The sequence below is a fragment of the Lithobates pipiens genome, unplaced genomic scaffold, assembly GCF_037356315.1.
Source record: "Lithobates pipiens isolate NorthernLeopardFrog02 unplaced genomic scaffold, aLitPip1_a1.2 Scaffold_23, whole genome shotgun sequence".
NCBI lineage: Eukaryota > Metazoa > Chordata > Amphibia > Anura > Ranidae > Lithobates > Lithobates pipiens.
The window spans coordinates 146,428,094-146,446,922 of NW_027507785.1; the positions used below are offsets into that span (position 1 = coordinate 146,428,094).

The following is an 18,829-nucleotide window of genomic DNA, read 5'->3' on the forward strand; positions in this document are numbered from 1 at the left end:
CTTACTACAAAAATATATAAATATAAAATATGTAGAAAATAGTTTGTTTTTTTGTAAAATGTAAATATATATCTCTCCATCTCTTTCCCTTTTAAAATAAACTGGATAATGGTGACTTTTTCAAAAAATAATAATGAATAATGCATGTATCCCAATGGATACAAATATATAAACATACACATAAAGGCGTAAATATTGTATTAACTGACAATCAGACCAAGGGGCTAGGCTCAACTTGAAACTATACTGAGGACATCAAGCTCTTCATTCATACCCTCAGGTGCAAGGGACCTCAGACGGTAGATCCAGAAGGTTTCCGTTCAGCACGGAAGAGAAAATCTTTCGTTCTCCGTGAGTGTATCCCCGGGTATAGCCTCTATGGCCCGAACCTCTATTTGGTTAAAATCTTTGAGTGCTTGGCGACAGTGACGTGGGACACCATGTTTAGTGCAGCCTCTCTTTGTCAGTCTGCGGTGTTCCCCCACCTTGGTACGTAGGGTACGTATTGTGCATCCCGCGTAAAGCATGCCACATGAACATCGCAGAATGTAAATGACAAATTCAGTCAAACAGGTGATGAATTGTTTAATTTTAAAAGTTTCACCCTTACTGGTGGTTACCTCAGAACATCCATGGGGAATGGACTGACAGGTAAGACAACCCCTCTTACGGCACTGGAATATCCCAACCCTATTATCAAAATAAGTTCTAAATGTCGGAGAGGGGACACCTCAGAGTTTGTCAACTTGCTGGGAACAATAATATTCTTCACTGTGCAAGAACGTCTGAACGTCACTTGTGGTCTAGAGGGAAGTATTGGAGCCAGATGATGATCAAGTTTGAGAATGGCATAATGTTTGTTTATAATTTTAGAAATAGCTCTAAACTTGGTATTGAATGTGGAGATGAACCTTACTGCATGGCCCTTTGAACTGGATCACTCCTGTTCTTTTGGAGGGACATATCTCATTTGAACGAAAAGCCTCTGCTATTAGTTCACTAGGGTAACCCTTTTCTTCGAACTTTTTGATCATCACTTGACCCTGTTTCCTATACTCCTCCATTTTGGTACAATTCCTATGTAACCTGTGGAATTGTCCAGAGAATGTTTTTCCATATAGGATGATGGCAACTACCATAATGGAGGTAGGAGTTGCCTTGCCCAGCAAGGATTATATGGCACCAAAAGAAAGTTTGCACCGAATGGGTTTTTTGGTGCCAAAACAGATACCGAAAATAAATAAATAAATAAACTAGGCCAAAAACTGAAAAATGACCAACACCGAAACTTTTTTTATATATATATTTTTATACAGGAGATGTTCAGAGACTGGGGACATGGTACAGGAGATGGTCAGAAACTGGAGACATGGTACAAGAGATCAATGCAGCCCCACCTGTGCCCTTCAGATGCAGCCAGCCAGTGTCCCCAGTGCAGCCAGCCAGCCTGTGTCCCCAGTGCAGCCAGCCAGCTGTATGTGACGGCATACGGCAGGGAACACACAGCTATTGAAATTGAAGCTGTTATGTTCCCTGCGCTCTAATCAACCAGGCGGCGGCTCTCCTCTCTCTTGTGCGCTATAGGACACCCCCGTAATGGGCGGCACCAGGGGTGGGGGTTGGAGCCCCGCCCCCTGCCCCGCCCCATTATCGACCATTTTTTCTTTCAGCAAATTGACGAAAAGGTCATTTTCGTCTGATAAGTTACGACGGACAAAATTTAGGTGCATCCCTACCGTGCGTGAAAGAAAAAAAAAAAAAAAAAAGAGTGGTAGTGCTCAAATCTGAAAATTGGTCTGGGCAGGAAGGAGGTTTAAGTGTCCATTAACCCCTTCCCACCGAGCGTACGCAGATGTGCATACTCGGCTTCCAGGGGGTATACCGGGATGATGCCCGCACCTGCAAGCATCATCCCGGTACCGTTTTTTTCAGCAGGCGATTGGCTATCCAGGCATAACAACCGATGCGGCTAAAAGCCACTCGGCTGTTATGCCGGAGGAGCGGGAGGAGACGTCCCCCCCTCCCGATTGGGAGCACCGATTCAAATTCTGCTGCCTTCGGCTGCTGGGCAGGGACTGGAATGAAGCCGTAATCGGCTTCGTTCCAGTCTCCTCATCGTAAACACGGAAGCGACGTCATGACATCACTTCCCGTTTACTCGGCTGCCAATGGCGCCGGTTTTAAAAAAATATCCGTATTCAGAATCGCCGTTTTCGGTGATCTGAATACATTGAAGTGTAAAGGAGGGGTGGGGGGTCTTTTAGACCCCCGATCCCTCCATAAAGAGTACCTGTCACCACCTATTACTGTCACAAGGGATGTTTACATTCCTTGTGACAGCAATAAAAGTGATCAATTTTTTTATTTTTTATTTTTTTAAACAAATTTAGTCATTTTAAAATAAATAAAAAAAATTTTTTTTAAAGCACCCGCCGTCCCCGCGAAGTCGCGCCCGCGTATGTAAATGGTGTTCAAATCACACATGTGAGGTATCGCCGTGATTGTCAGAGCGAGAGCAATAATTCCAGCACTAGACCTCCTCTGTAACGCTAACCGTAAAAAAAATTTAAAGTGTCGCCTATTGAGATTTTTAGGTACCGTACTTTGTCGTCAATCCACAAGTGTGCGCAATTATAAAGTGCGACATGTTTGGTATCTATTTACTCGGCGTAACATTATCTTTCACATTACGCCAAAAAATTGGTTCTAATTTTACTGTTTTTTTTGTTTTTTTTTATTCATGAAAGTCTCCCTTTTCCCAAAAAGTTGCCTTTAAAACACCGCTGCGCAAATACCGTGTGACATAAAATATTGCAACAATCGCCATTTTATTCTCTAGAGTCTCTGCTAAAAAAATATATATAATGTTTGGGGGTTCCAAGTAATTTTCTAGCAAAAAATATGGATTTTAACTTGTAAACACCAAATTCCAAAAATAGGCTTAGTCATGAAAGGGTTAAGCAAGTGTTTAATATCAGTTTCAACTTTATGCAATGTAAAGGCCACAGTATCCTTAATGGCTATGAAAACACCCTGGTGTTTTTTTTCTGCGTTTGCAAAGGACATGTGTGACAAAGACCTAGTAGAAAATTTTGGGTGTATAGTGGCATGAAAGTGTGACTTGTATGCATATTACATCACCTTTTAGTTTATGGGCCTCTGCCCACATGACCTTGCGTTTAAAGGGAATATTGCACTATGCGAGAGACACTAATGCTGAGTACAAACGAGCAGAATTTCAATCCGAAAAATCTTGGATATTTTTTCTGACAGAATTCCACTCAAGCTTGTCTTGCATACACGCGGTTACGCAAAACTGCTCTGAACTTTCGACCGTCAAGAACGCAGTGACGTACAACACTACCACAAGCCGAGAAAATGAAGTTCAATGCTTCCGAGAATATGTAGAATTGTTTCCGAGCATGCGTGATTTTTTACACGTCAATTGCATGCAGACGATCGCATTTTTCGGATAGTAACTTTTCACAACCAAAAAAATTAGAGCACATGCTCTCAATCTTTTAGAAAAAAAAAAAAGGGGGGTGTTGCGCTTCCTAAATTAAAATCCAATTAAAACTGGACTATCAAAAAAATCAATCTATATCTCAATGGTGTCTAAGCACGATTGCACTTCTTTGCTTTTGCTTTATCAAACAATCAGAAACTAATAAATCAAAGTGAATCTGTGCATAGCATATATAAAATCTAATCTGCGAATAATTCAAGTGTCAACAACAGTGGTGCTGTGATAAACCATAGAAGTAAAGTGCATATAGCAAAAATTATTATAAGTAAGGTGCATATAGCAAAAAAATTAAAAGCAGCAGCAGCAGCAACAGAAAATGAAAAATAACAGCAGCAGCAGCAATTGGATTTAATCAAAGTGACCCATACATAGTCCAATCGTGAATATTAGAGTGCAATAACACAACCAAATAATAAGGTGCAATTATGTGCCAAGCCAACTCTCTTCCGTTCAAGTGGTTTTCCGTGTAAGTGCTGATCACACTGGGTAATTACCTTACTGCTGTAAGGTATACAGCAAAGAAATAGCCTTTTGTAAGGAACACTTGAAGCCGGGAGATGAATGGAGGAGGGAACTTCACATTTCTCTAACGTCACCATAAATCATCCAATTCCTCCGTGAGTACTAGCAACATATACACTCAAGGGATAGACAGATGGAATCCACCATAGCGTAGTATGTTAAAATAATGTCAACTTTATTAAACAAATAATAAACTACTCACAAAGGTGGATAAAGGCAGAGCACACAGCAAACAGCAGACCGACGAGCGTGTCGCTCGAGTGTAAGCGTCACTTCCGGTTTCCTACGCGTTACATCATACAATGACTTCAACAACTCCCAGTTGAGCTGCTAGTATCAGGAATCTCCCAGTGAGGCAATGCACATAGGTGAGCCAGCGCCATCTTGGGTTTCTTGCTCCTCAGCCTGGGAGAAGGATGTCAGTTTCTTCTGCGTCAGATGCTGGAAACCGTGCTTCAGCATTGTGATGAGTAAGGGCAGCAGGTTCAGGTGACCTGGAGTCTGCTGGGGAGCTCCCCTTGTCTCTGATAATAGTCTCTGTCCAGAGCCTCGGCAGGACACACCCCCCGCAACATTTGAGGGTTTACGTTGAAGTCTCTGGCCCTCAAATCACATGAAAGTCAGACCAGTGCAGGAACTACTTTAAAGTCCTGCACATTTAGGTTGCACAAATATGAACAATACTCATTGGGAAACGACTTGTCATGTGACTCTGGGGTCCAAAGTTGCATGACAAGTCGCACAAGTGTGAATAAGACCTTACTTGTGTAATAGCTTTTTCCACCAAGTTTAAAAGTACAAAGAACATCATTACAAAAAAAATAATAATAATAATAATAAATAATAAGGCAGTGCTTTATAGTAGCAAACTACTATAGAATATCCTAAAAATTATGTGCCATTTTTTAGAAATCGCAGGCTTCGGGTCACTTTTGTCTCCTAGCTTACTACAAGCCAGAAGGGGAACACAGAAAACAGTCAGTCCTGGGTTCCTTTTTGTTGTGGCTTTCACACATGATGGTATTGCAGGGTACACATTAAAGCCAAAAAAGAATAGTATTGATGGTTACTGGGGAAAAAAATGTTTTTGATGAAACCATATTAATTGTAATACATGTAATGTGTTATATTCTCACATGCATCAAATGCTCCCTTCAGCATGTGGGCTGCACCACCCGACACCTAAGGATAAGGGTTGGGGAGCATTTCTGTGATGGAATACAAAACGTAGGAAGATTTAACAAACTGTCAGATAGAGGCAATGATTTACATCAGACTCTTGAAATGGGAGGGTGTGGTGGATTTTTGAATTACATTTTTTAGGGTACCTCTTGGTCTAAATCACCGCTAGGATGTCTGTCTGTTTGATGCAGGATTGTACAGTTTATTCAATTGAATTACAATTGAAACATTAAATCTATTGTTTTATTTATTGGAATTATTGTGTATATAGGGTCTGTAATATCGTGTCCGGCTGTACGTTTACTATACATATTTGATTGAAATGTAGCACAGCTATAAATATGAAACCCCAGTCCTTAGTTGGATTGTGAGTTAAGGGTATTTGACACAGGGAAACTAACAGACAGCCAAGATCATGGCCTTCAGGAGTTGGAGTGATGTACCATATTAACTACATCAGGTGGAGGAAGTTCAGCCCTCTTGTGTCTTGTGCCATTCTGCATCAATGAATTCCTGGCAAGAACCATTGGAAGTTCTAGCAGGGATTCTGAAAATACCTTAAAGTGGGATTCCACTGTCTTGATCTTTTTTTTTTTTGGCATACTGGCAATCCTTATTATAATGAAATCTAACACTTACTTTTTACTTTTTTACATCCAGCAGCATGTTTTGTTATTAAAAACGATTTTATAAAACCGTCTGACGGTTGTCATTTTGCCTGTGGGCATGTGAAGCCCACAGGCATCCTCTTCCGGGAGAGTGCGCTGATAAAAGACCAGCATGCACCGCCCGTTCGATTAAATATCGTGCATGCGCAGTAAGCGCTATATCGAGCGGCGTCTTCTGCTCCGGTTGACAACGGTTGTTGTCGACGGAAGTCCCGCGCCAAATTACACATGCAATCGCGTCACTTACGGTCTCGAAATAACGCGATTGTAGCCCTCGGTGATGCCCAAGGCATCCTGGGAAATGGTGTCATACTTCTCCCAGGAGCCTCAGCGAGCCGGGCTGCCGAGGGAAGTGACGTTCTTAGCCCGGGCAATGGAAGAGGCAGATTTCGTGGGACCACCTAGCAACCGCAAGAAATAGGCAAGTAAAAATTTTTTTATTATCCAATTAATTTTATTAAGACCATTTGATGCACATACGAGTTAGGTTATATTTTTGGTGGCAACACCACTTTAACCACTTCAATACAGGGCATTTATACACGCTTCCCAGACCAATTTTTAGCTTTCCGAACTCTCACATTTTGAATGCCAATTACTCAGTCATGCAACACTGTACCCAAACAAAATGTATATATATATATATTAGGGCTGTGAAAATGAAAAGATTAATTCCTCGATAAATCGTAAATTTTTTTGATCGATCAAAATCCTTTTGACCGGTACTCACCTCTCCGCCGACTTCCCGAGTCTTCAGGGAGTTCTGCCGGAGATCCGGTGACCTTCCCCAAGTGCCTCCGTCTGCTAACGAAGGAAGGGGGGAGGAGTCCGGTGACATTGAAGTTTCTGATTGAACGTAACGTGTACAGGGGAGGAGCTACGCATGACGCCCCCGGCTGCTGCCCTACGGAACTAACACAATTGTCGGCTTTACATGCTGTGTTTTTATCATCTGTATGTGAGTAGTTTGTGTTTGAACACAAAAATTAAATCTTATTCTTAAGCTGTGAGCACTTTGATCTTTTCTTTCTACCCACGACCTGAAATTGTGAGAGAAGTTTATGGTCCGTGTTAACCCTTTTGATACCCACATGCATGACCACCTGTTTGCACAGGGGTCCATGCCATAAGGTGAGAGTGATTCGTTAGACCGGAGGTAGAGGGATTGTCACGCTACTGTGGAAAAAAAAAAAAAAAAAAAAGAATTTACTTACGTCAGTGCTACAGTTTGAATTTAAAACGTTTGTGTGAACTGTGAAGTTAAGTCATGGATTGTGAAAACTAAGTAGTGTCAGGTGATTATATATAGTGTATACCACATTTACCACTGACTTATGCAGAGTTGCAATGCAAGGAGATCAGCTAAAAGTAGTTGGATCTGTATGTGCGTTATAATTAATCAAAATTAGTCTATTAAATTGATTTAAAAAAATATCGATTAATTCAACACAAAATTTTTGATCAGTAACAGCCCTAATTATATTATATATAATTTTTTTATATATACAAATAGAGCTTTTTGGAGGTATTTAAAAAAAAAAAAAAAAAAGAGAAAATGGAGAAAAAAAAAAAAAAAAAAAAAAAAAAAACACAACAACAACACACACACACCTTTAGTTTCTATGATAAAATTTTGCAAATAAATTTTTGTTCATAAATTTGGGCCAAAACTTATACTGCTACATCTCTTTGGTAAAAAGAACCCAAATTAGTAGATATTATTTAGTCTCTGTGAAAGTTAGTCTACAAGCTATGCTACAAATCATTGAAAATTAATTACACCTGATGCACTGTCTCATTTCGTGAGGCTCTGAAATATCAGGAAAGTACAAATACCCCACAAATGACCCCTTTTTGAAAAGTAGACAGTCAAAAGGTATTTAATAAGAGGCATGGTGAGTTTTTTGAAGTTGTAATTTTTTCCCACAATTCTTGGGAATATTAAGAATTTTTTATTATTTTTTTCCACAAAAAATTGTCAGAAGTTATTTCTCACACACAGCACATGCACAGTTCCAATTAGACCCCAAACTACATTCAGCTACTCCTCCCGAGTATAGCGATAACACGTGTGACTTTTTACACAGCCTGGCCACACAAAGAGGTCCAACATGCAGGGAGCACCATCAGGGGTTCTAGGAGCATAAATTACACCTCTATTTTCCTACCAACTTATTACATTTTGAAGGCATTGGAGCAGAAGGACAATGGAATTACTCACAAAACGACCCAATTTTTGAAAGTAAACACCCCAAAGTCTATTCTATGAGGCATAACAAGTCTTTTAAACGGTTCATTTTTTTCACGCAAGTCTTTGGAAAACGTGGAAAGAGAAAGATCTTAAAAATGTACAACTTTGTGTAAAACAAAAAAGATTTTTATTTTTAAACACATAGCACGTATATAGCAAAAATGACACCCCAAAACACATTCTGCTACTCCTGAGCATGGCGATACCACATGTGTGAGACTTTTACACAGCCTGGCCACATACAGGAGGTACTTATATGGGTTGTGACAGGTACTCTGGTACTTTGATGGACTGTGACAGGTTCTCTTTATTGGGGGGGTGGGGGGCAATCCGTGTGTTGGTGTACATACCATCCAGACATCACATGACTATAGCCTGGTATTGAAGTGGTTAAAGTGGTTGCCCAGTCTCCTGTGAAAAAAAAAAATTTTTTTGTTACTAACCGTAAAATCCCTTTCTCCGAGTTCATTGATGGACACAGTGTCTTGTAGTCTCAACCAGAGAGTTATATCGCCACCTACAGGAGTAGGACACTAGGCAGAACAAAATAAACTCTGTACCACCTATGGGCAGTCCTGGCTAATATAAACTCCCTCTCTGCATAGGCATTCCAGTTAGTTACAGCATTGTGTAAGAGGAAAAAAAAAAAAAAAAATAACTTAGTTAGACTTACCGGTGACGGTATTTCTAAGAGCCAACCAGGACAATCACGGAGAGAGCACAGCTCCGCCCCTTTCATCAGGAAACACTTGCCAACCTTTAAATCCCTCTTCCACCATTGCTTCAGTTATTGTGGCCTCCAACATACTGGAAAATAAAGCACAGAACCCCACAACCACGATAGACACTTCTACCACTTCTAAGCTACAAAGGGAGGGAAATAGCGGTTGTCCTGAAAGGCTCTTAGAAATACCATCACCTGTAAGTCTAACTAAGTTTTTCTCAAATTGCCTTTCAGGACAAACCTGGAGAGGATAGCCGAGAAACTTACTCTAGGGTGGGACTACTGCCTGCAGCACCTTCCTACCGAAGGCTTAATCCGCAGCTGACAGCAAGTCCAATCTTTAGTGTCTGCGAAAAGTAGAATTGGACCAAGTGGCCGCCTTGCAGATTTGATCAGGTGTAGCACTCTTTCAGCCCAGGAAACTGCCGTTGCCCTCGTGGAATGGGCAGCAATCCTTAAGGGAGGCATCTCTCCTTTAGCTCTGAAAGCCTCTAATTGCCCATCTAAGCCACCTGCCCAGAGTGTTTTTAGAGGCTCTCATCTTTACGAGGGCCTGAGAAGATTACAAAGAGAGCATTTGTTTTTCTGAATTCCTCAGTGACAGGTAGAAAACTGTAGAAGGCTTCTTCACCTGCATTGGCAGGAGTCAAGGAGAACGTGGGCAAAACCATTTGCTGTGAGCAGTGAAAGTTTGAAGAAACTTTGGGTAGGAAAGCTGGGTCTGTCTGAAGAACCACCCGGTCCGGAAAGACTTTAAGAAAAGTTTCCGTGACTCGCAAAGCCTGAAGTTCGCCAATTCTTCTTGCCGACGTAATGGCTACTAAAAAGATTGTTTTTAGAACTAAATTTTTTTTACGAAACATCCTGCAAGGGTTCAAATGGTGTCCTTGTGAGACCTTTTAAAACAATGGATAAGTCCCAACTGGGAAAATTTTTGAGGGCCACCGGCCTATTTCGTGCCAGTGCCCTAAAGAATCTTGAAATTAAAGTTTCTCTGGATAGAGTATTTTCAAAATAAACTGAAAGAGCCGCTACCTGTGTTTTTAAAATGTGCTGGCTGCCAATCCCTTTTCCATTCCATCATGGAGAAATTCGAGGACCGATGACTCTTTTTACCTGAAAGCCTTTCGAGGTACAATAGGAATTAAACTTCTTCCAGACCTTCAGGTATATGGCTCGGGTTACTACTTTCCTGCTGGAAAGTAGGGTCTTTACTAACTTATCAGATAAGCCCTTAGTCTTTAGGAGGTCTTCCTCAGAAGCCACACAGTTAGGTGTAGTCGGTCTGCCCCCAGGTGAACTACTGAACACAGTGTTAGAAGGTCCTCCCTGAACGGTAGTTTCCAAGGAGGTTCTGTGGCCAGATTTAGTAGTGTTGCAAACAAAGGCCTTTTTGGTCAAAAGGGCCCAATTAGAATCATGTTGGTCCTCTCCTCTCTGAATTTCCTTAAGACCATCAGTATTAAAAGGGAAGGGGGAGAAAGGCATACCACAGTTGGTAATGCTATGGATGTGCTAGAGCATCGATGCCTACAGCTTGGTACTCTCGGTGCACAGAAAATAATTTGTGGACCTTTGAGTTTTGTTGACTGGCAAACAGGTCTACCCGAGGATGCCCCCATGCTTTGGAGATCATCAGAAAGATTTCCAGATTTACAACAGGGTACGGTTAAATATTTGCATAGTTATAAGTTTTACGAGTTATTGGCACAATGGGCAAAGATGATTCACACTATTTCAGTCTGTATGTGTCCGGGCGATGTGGATGTGATCCCCGCCCTGGGGATCAGTGTACTACTCTCACGAGGTGAAATGTGCATTAACAACTTATGGCCGCCATTAAATTTTTGACCTGGAACGTCCATGGGGTCCGGGACAAACTTAAACGCATGGCGGTATTTGGTTGCCTTAAATTCTATCAAATAGATATAGTACTGGTCGAGACATGTCACCAGCCAACTCCAGCTGGCATTAAGATGCCCCTGGATAGGATGGGCATACCATGCAACACACACCCCCTACTCCCGTGGCGTGTCCGTATTAATAGCGAAGACAATGCAATTCAGTCTAATATCCATGCGGACGCATCCCCAGGGCCGGTTCATCTTTTTATATTGCACCATATACAGTAGACAGCATCTCATTCTGGCTTTGTATATACCACCTCCATATACTGCTAGCCTTGTGACCGAGGGGTTGTCATATATGGCAAAACATCCCACTACCCCTGCCATTTGGCTTGGGGACTTTAATATGGCTTTGAACTCTAACAAAGACAGACTGCACCCTAGTCCAAATGCATCACTCCCTGCTGTATCCCATCTGGGTCGCACCCTCACCGAATTCTCCATGACCGACGCATGGCGCTATAAGCACCCCGATGACCAGACTCATGTTTTTCAGCAACACACTCCACTATGTCCCGCATATATTACATTATTGTCTCGGATGTGCTGCTCCCCCAATTAAAGGACGCGGGGGTACCATGCTAGATCATTGTCGGATCATGCTCCATGCTGGGCCACTATTCACCTTGCTCCTCAGGTGGGACCACATATGTGGTGCCTCCATCCCTTTTGGTTGACAGCACTGGGGAAGCAGGATGACATAGTGGGGGAATGGCGGTATTACTTTAGCACAAATAGGGGTACGACGTCTATTGACGCAGTATGGGAGGCGTTCAAAATCCATGCCCGTTCTACTATGTCTAGGCGAATTAACAGGTTGAAAAGGTCCTCCAAATTACTGATCCAACAGGCATCAGAAAAATTAGAATCAGTAACACAAGATTTCATATCAAACCCCACAACGGCTAACATCTCGTCACTTAAGCTACAAACATGTATAGTAGACCAATTACACTTTGAGCAAGCCAAACGTATGCATTTTTTTTTCAAAACAGGGCATTTTTGAACAGGGTGAGTGGGCGGGTAAGCTCCTGGCATTCCTGGCTCACAAAGATGCTAGGCCGCCAGTGGTGGTATCCCTGTTGGATGCATGGAACGTCCTCATTGCTGATCCAACAATAGTCGCTGAGCTGTTTCGGTCCCATTATGCAGACCTATACAACTCCCGCGTGGAGGTTACAAAACAGGAGACTCTGGCCTTCTTACAATATATCTAATTTCCCCAAATGTCCGAAGCCCAGGCTACAGAGTTAGAAGCCCCTATCACCAGTGATGAGGTTGTTGTGGCACCATCGTCCCTGGCAACAGCTAAGGCCCTGGGTCAGGACGGGCTACCTTTAGACTTCTATGCAATCTACTCAGAGGTGCTAGCCCCTGAGCTTCTCAATCTTTACAACTACATCTTGGAGTCTGAGACCCTTCCTGACACCCTCCGTTAAGAGACGATCATTGTACTCCCAAAACCAGGTAAGAATCCCCACCAACCTGACACATACCGTCCAATTTCTCTACTTCAGGTGGACATTAGAGCTGCAACTAACGATTAATTTGTCTGTCGACTAATCTATCGATTATTTTTTCGATTAGTCAACGACTATCCGATTATTTTTTTATTTTTTTTTAATGAATCTAGTGTGTTCTTTTTGTGATTAGATAATAATCCTTTGGATAACTTTACAAAAAAATCATACGTACAACTTCTAAATATAATATTTCAACTTTTATTACATTTTTTCCAAAAAGTACTTCAATGTGGTAAAGTTTTTACAGTATAAAAAAGTGCCAAAAATAAAATGTAAACAACACTTTAGCATCAGGCACGAATAATGGTTATGCCATTGCCATTAATTCAGAGCCTGAAGCATTAAAAAAAATGCCATATAAAAATGCTACAAAAGCACTGCTGCTCTGCACTGCTGCTCATGCTCAACACTGTGTAGTGTGTACAAAACACATGAAAGACATAATATACCAAAATAAAGTGCCCAAAAATAAAAAAGGTACCGTATATACTCGAGTATAAGCCGAGATTTTCAGCCTCTTTTTTGAGGCTGAAAGTGCCCCCCTCGGCTTATACTCGAGTCATCGCCGTCTGCCTGCCCGATCAGCGTGTCGAGCAGACAGACGGCGGCCATTCTACTATTCAAAAGCCGCGCCTCCGTCTGGGACAGGCGGAACACTCAATTTCCCAGCAGTCAGTGGTCCGCCTATCACGGACATCCGCTCATCCTCATACTACGGACGAGGATGAGAGGATGTCCGTGATAGGCGGAACACAGACCGCTGGGAAATTGAGTGTTCCGCCTATCACAGACGGAGGCGCGGCTTTTGAACAGTGGAATGGCCGCCGAGGCGCCAACGAAGAGCGGCAATCCTGGCATGGCAGAAGGACGGAGGCTCGGGACGGGACGGAGGCTCGGGACGGAACACACACAGGGATGGATGGACACACACACACAGGGATGGATGGACACACACACACAGGGATGGATGGACACACACACACAGGGATGGATGGACACACACACACAGGGATGGATGGACACACACACACACACACAGGGATGGATGGACACACACACACACAGGGATGGATGGACACACACACACACACACAGGGATGGATGGACACACACACACACACACACACACAGGGATGGATGGACACACACACACAGGGATGGATGGACACACACACACACAGGGATGGATGGACACACACACACACAGGGATGGATGGACACACACACACACAGGGATGGATGGACACACACACACAGGGATGGATGGACACACACACACACACACACACACACACACACACAGGGATGGACACACACACACACACACACAGGGATGGATGGACACACACACACACACACACAGGGATGGATGGACACACACACACAGGGATGGATGGACACACACACACACACACACACAGGGATGGATGGACACACACACACAGGGATGGATGGACACACACACACACACACACACAGGGATGGATGGACACACACACACAGGGATGGATGGACACACACACACACACACACAGGGATGGATGGACACACACACACACACACACACACACACACACACACAGGGATGGATGGACACACACACACAGGGATGGATGGACACACACACACACACACACACAGGGATGGATGGACACACACACACACACACACACAGGGATGGATGGACACACACACACACACACAGGGATGGATGGACACACACACACACACACACAGGGATGGATGGACACACACACACACACACACAGGGATGGATGGACACACACACACACACAGGGATGGATGGACACACACACACAGGGATGGATGGACACACACACACACAGGGATGGATGGATGGACACACACACACACACACACACACAGGGATGGATGGACACACACACACACACACACACACAGGGATGGATGGATGGACACACACACACACACACACACACAGGGATGGATGGACACACACACACACACACACACACACAGGGATGGATGGACACACACACACACACACACACAGGGATGGATGGACACACACACACACACACACAGGGATGGATGGACACACACACACACACACACACAGGGATGGATGGACACACACACACACACAGGGATGGATGGACACACACACACACACAGGGATGGATGGACACACACACACACACAGGGATGGATGGACACACACACACACACAGGGATGGATGGACACACACACACACACAGGGATGGATGGACACACACACACAGGGATGGATGGACACACACACACACACACACAGGGATGGATGGACACACACACACACACACACACAGGGATGGATGGACACACACACACACACACACAGGGATGGATGGACACACACACACACACACACAGGGATGGATGGACACACACACACACACACAGGGATGGATGGACACACACACACACACACACACGGATGGATGGACACACACACACACACACACACACACAGGGATGGATGGACACACACAGGGATGGATGGACACACACAGGGATGGATGGACACACACAGGGATGGATGGACACACACACACACACACACACACACAGGGATGGATGGACACACACACACACACAGGGATGGATGGACACACACACACACACACAGGGATGGATGGACACACACACACACAGGGATGGATGGACACACACACACACACACACACACAGGGATGGATGGACACACACACACACACACACACACGGATGGATGGACACACACACAGGGATGGATGGACACACACACACACACACACACACACACACACACAGGGATGGATGGACACACACACACACACACACACACACACACACACAGGGATGGATGGATGGACACACACACAGGGATGGATGGACACACACACAGGGATGGATGGATGGACACACACACACAGGGATGGATGGATGGACACACACAGGGATGGATGGATGGATGGACACACACACAGGGATGGACGGGCATGTCTCACCCTCGGCTTATACACGAGTCAATAAGTTTCCCAGTTTTTTTGGGGTAAATTGGGGGCCTCGGCTTATATTCGGGTCGGCCTATACTCGAGTATATACGGTAATGCTTTAGGGCATGAGGCATGAAAATTCCATATAAATTCTGCCTAACACTTGCATTCTGAAGGCATTGTTTGTTACCTTACTACTCAACCACACATAATGCCTTCAGAATGCATCTTTTGCAAAGTGTTAGGCAGAATTTATATGGCATTATGCCTCTTGACCTAAAGTGTTATTTTTTAACACCACAAAAATGCTGGTCAACATACAATAACACTATGTATTGTAATCATCTTTGATTGAATTAAATACATAGTGTTATTGTAGAGAGTGCTGATTGAGCAGTATTTATGTGTCGTGTTACTTTAATTCTAATGCAAAACATACCTGAGGAGGTAACATAGTTTTCAAGAAGGAGGCGGAGCCATATCCACAAAAGCACTGCTGCTCGAGTCTGAACTGCTGCTCACTGTGTTTGCAAAAAAAACACAAGTGGCAAAAAATACAAGGTAACGCTTTAGGGCATGAGGCATGAAAATGCCATATAAATTCTGCCTAACACTTTGCCTTGTGGCATTGTGCAACAATGTGTGGTACTAACTAACCTTACTACTCAACCGCACATAATGCCTTCAGATCAGAATGCATATTTTGCAAAGTGTTAGGCAGAATTTATATGGCATTATGCCTCTTGACCTAAAGTGTTTAACACCACAAAAATGCTGGTCAACATACAATAACACTATGTAATTGTAATCATTGATGATTGAATACATAGTGTTATTGTAGAGTCAGAGTGCTGATTGAGCAGTATTTTTGTGGTGTGTTACTTTAATTGTAATGTAAAACATACCTGAGGAGGTAACAGTTTTCAAGAAGGAGCCATATCCAACAAAAGCACTGCTGCTCTGAGTCTGAAGTCTGAACTGCTGCTCAACACTGTGCAAAAAAACACGAGTTCCCAAAAATAAAACGTAACACTTTAGGGCATGAGGCATTAAAATGCCATATAAATTCTGCCTAACACTTTGCAAAACATGAATTCAGAAGGCATTGTGCTGGGTAACCTTACCTTACTACTCCTCAACCACACATGCCTTCAGAATGCATCTTTTGCAAAGTGTTAGGCAGAATTTATATGGCATTATGCCTCTTGACCTAAAGTGTTGTTTAACACCACAAAAATGCTGGTCAACATACAATAACACTATGTAATTGTAATCATTGATGATTGAATATATAGTGTTATTGTAGAGTCAGAGTGCTGATTGAGCAGTATTTTTGTGGTGTGTTACTTTGATTGTAATGTAAAACATACCTGAGGAGGTAATAGTTTTCAAGGAAGGAAGCAAGGAGGAACCAAGCCCACCAAAAGCACTGCTCAACACTGTGGCTGTGCAAAAATATGGCCAATACAACACTGAAGGCAGCCATGAGCCATCTCAACATAAATACACTAATACAGCCCAACAAGAACACAACACAGTCATGACAAGTGCAAAAGGTTGGGGGCCTGTGTTACTTCCTCCATTACAATGCTATATTTTAGCATTGCAATGGAGGAAGGTTAGCATATCAACATGCTCTGATGTTAGGCTTGCTCTTTTTTTAGTCACAATGTTGCCAGCAACTGAGAAAAGCCTTTCAGATGGGGTTGATGTTGCAGGCACAGACAAGTAACTCTTTGCCAGCATGGCCAAGATGGGAAACCTCTTTTCATTTTCCTTCCACCATTTCAGCGGATGTTCTTCCTTTAGAATAGCCTGCTCACTGAAATACATGTGTATCTCATTCCGCACAACTTCACTGTGGATTTCTTGATCTTGGATGCGACCAGTGTCATCCTCGCCATTACTGTGGTGGTCATCTGAATCTGAAGAACCGAGCAAAGTGTCTAACAGAGACACTTGCCTCTTCTCAGAAAATTTCATGTCTGCACTGGTTGACCGTTGTTCCTCACATCGATGTTGCGTTTGCTCTTCCTCGCATCTTCTTTTCACTTCAAGAGCAAGAGCTTGGACCTTGAGGTGAACTTTTAAACTGTCCTCTGCTGGCAGGAATTTTAGTTTGCGGAATCTGGGGTCCAGGGCTGCTGCAATAAGACATATTTTCTCCACCATCATCTCTGAATTTAGTTTCCCGCTCCCATCTTGATGTCATCTCCTGTGCAGCAATACTTTGGAAAGCTTTAACTGCTGCTGTCTCGCAAATTGTGCTCTGTATGGATTTCTGGAGGCCCTTTACCAGAGGAGGTAGAGCAGAAGCAGTCACATAGGACTCTCCACTCAAGAAAACAGTAGCACACTCAAATGGCTTCAGGACTTGTTCCACTTCCTCAAGTAAGCTCCACTGATCATGTTTTAAATCTAGGAAGCGCTTCCCTCGTGGTGTGACATCAGGATCGGAAAGAGTTGCACTTACAGGCCACCTCTGTTCAAGCAGGCGGCTGATCATGTGTAAAGTACTGTTCCATCTTACGGATACATCATTTATTAGTGTGTGCTCAGGGGTACCCATTTGTTGCTGCTTTGCTTTAAGCTTTGTAGTGGCCAGCTCACTTTTTTTTAAATGTTCCACAAGGCACTTTGCAGCCCCCAGGGTCTTGCTGATCTGGGGATCCCTCAGGGCATGGTTGACAACTAACTGCAATGTATGACCAGCACACCTGAGAGAAGAGATGCCATGCTTTTCTTCCAAAATACGCAGAGCAGCGACAACATTTGCAGCGTTATCATGGACAACTACATTTACATTGGCCATGGATATCTCAAACTTTTCAGCTGCTTTTTCCACCCAGTTAGCAATGTTTTCAGCTGTGTGCCGATCTTCAAGTGGCATAGTGGTCAGATTGTACGATGTAAGATTCCAGTCTTCATTGATGAAGTGGCATGTGACACCCAAGTATGCCTCTGTGGCAATGCTGGTCCATGCGTCTGTGGTGAGAGCTATTTTTGATTTCACATCTTTGAGTGATGCTTTCAATCTTTCAAAATTCTCCTCATATTTCTTCTCCATCAGCTTAGTGAAATGGGACCTGGAGGGAAGTGTGTATCCTGGGTAAAACGTGTTGATCATCTCACGAAATCCTTGACCGTCTACAATGGAAATTGGTCTCATATCTTTTACAATCATGTTGAGTATGCTATTGGTATATGCAACGGCCATTTGGGGTGAGCAAACAGTGACATCCTTTTTATGGAAGAAGAACTCCTGTACACAGCTTTGCCTCTTCCTGAGAAAAAAAAAAAAAAAAAAAAGACACAATAATAATTAACATTTAGGAACCTGAACCAAATTTAACCAACATGAATGCTCAATGCTGCTAATAATGTACTTGTACTGCATATTTAAAAGAGGGCACGGGTAGTGTAGTAAATGTCTGTCTGCAATTAAATTAATATTATATTGTTGCTGCTCTGTGTATTGGAAGAAAAGCATGGCATCTCTTCTCTCAGCTCATACATTGCAGGAAGT

The 18,829-nt window shown here is 43.2% G+C and overlaps 1 protein-coding gene across 9 annotated transcripts in view; it reads right to left on the reverse strand.

Annotated features, from left to right (window-relative positions):
• IPPK (inositol-pentakisphosphate 2-kinase) overlaps window positions 1-18,829 on the reverse strand; it is a 1,165,378-nt gene that overhangs the window by 1,064,098 nt on the left and 82,451 nt on the right. For 2 of the 9 annotated variants that reach the window (XM_077452464.1, XM_077452463.1), the window contains one exon: window positions 12,102-18,587. The exons of 6 other annotated variants lie outside the window; for them this stretch is intronic. In XM_077452464.1, the coding sequence (XP_077308590.1) occupies window positions 13,011-15,308 (2,298 nt within the window). In that variant the 5' untranslated portion in view covers window positions 15,309-18,587 and the 3' untranslated portion in view covers window positions 12,102-13,010. Of the gene's footprint in view, window positions 1-12,101; window positions 18,588-18,829 lie in introns of those variants that run through there. One more of the 9 variants, XM_077452465.1, reaches the window with a different exon arrangement.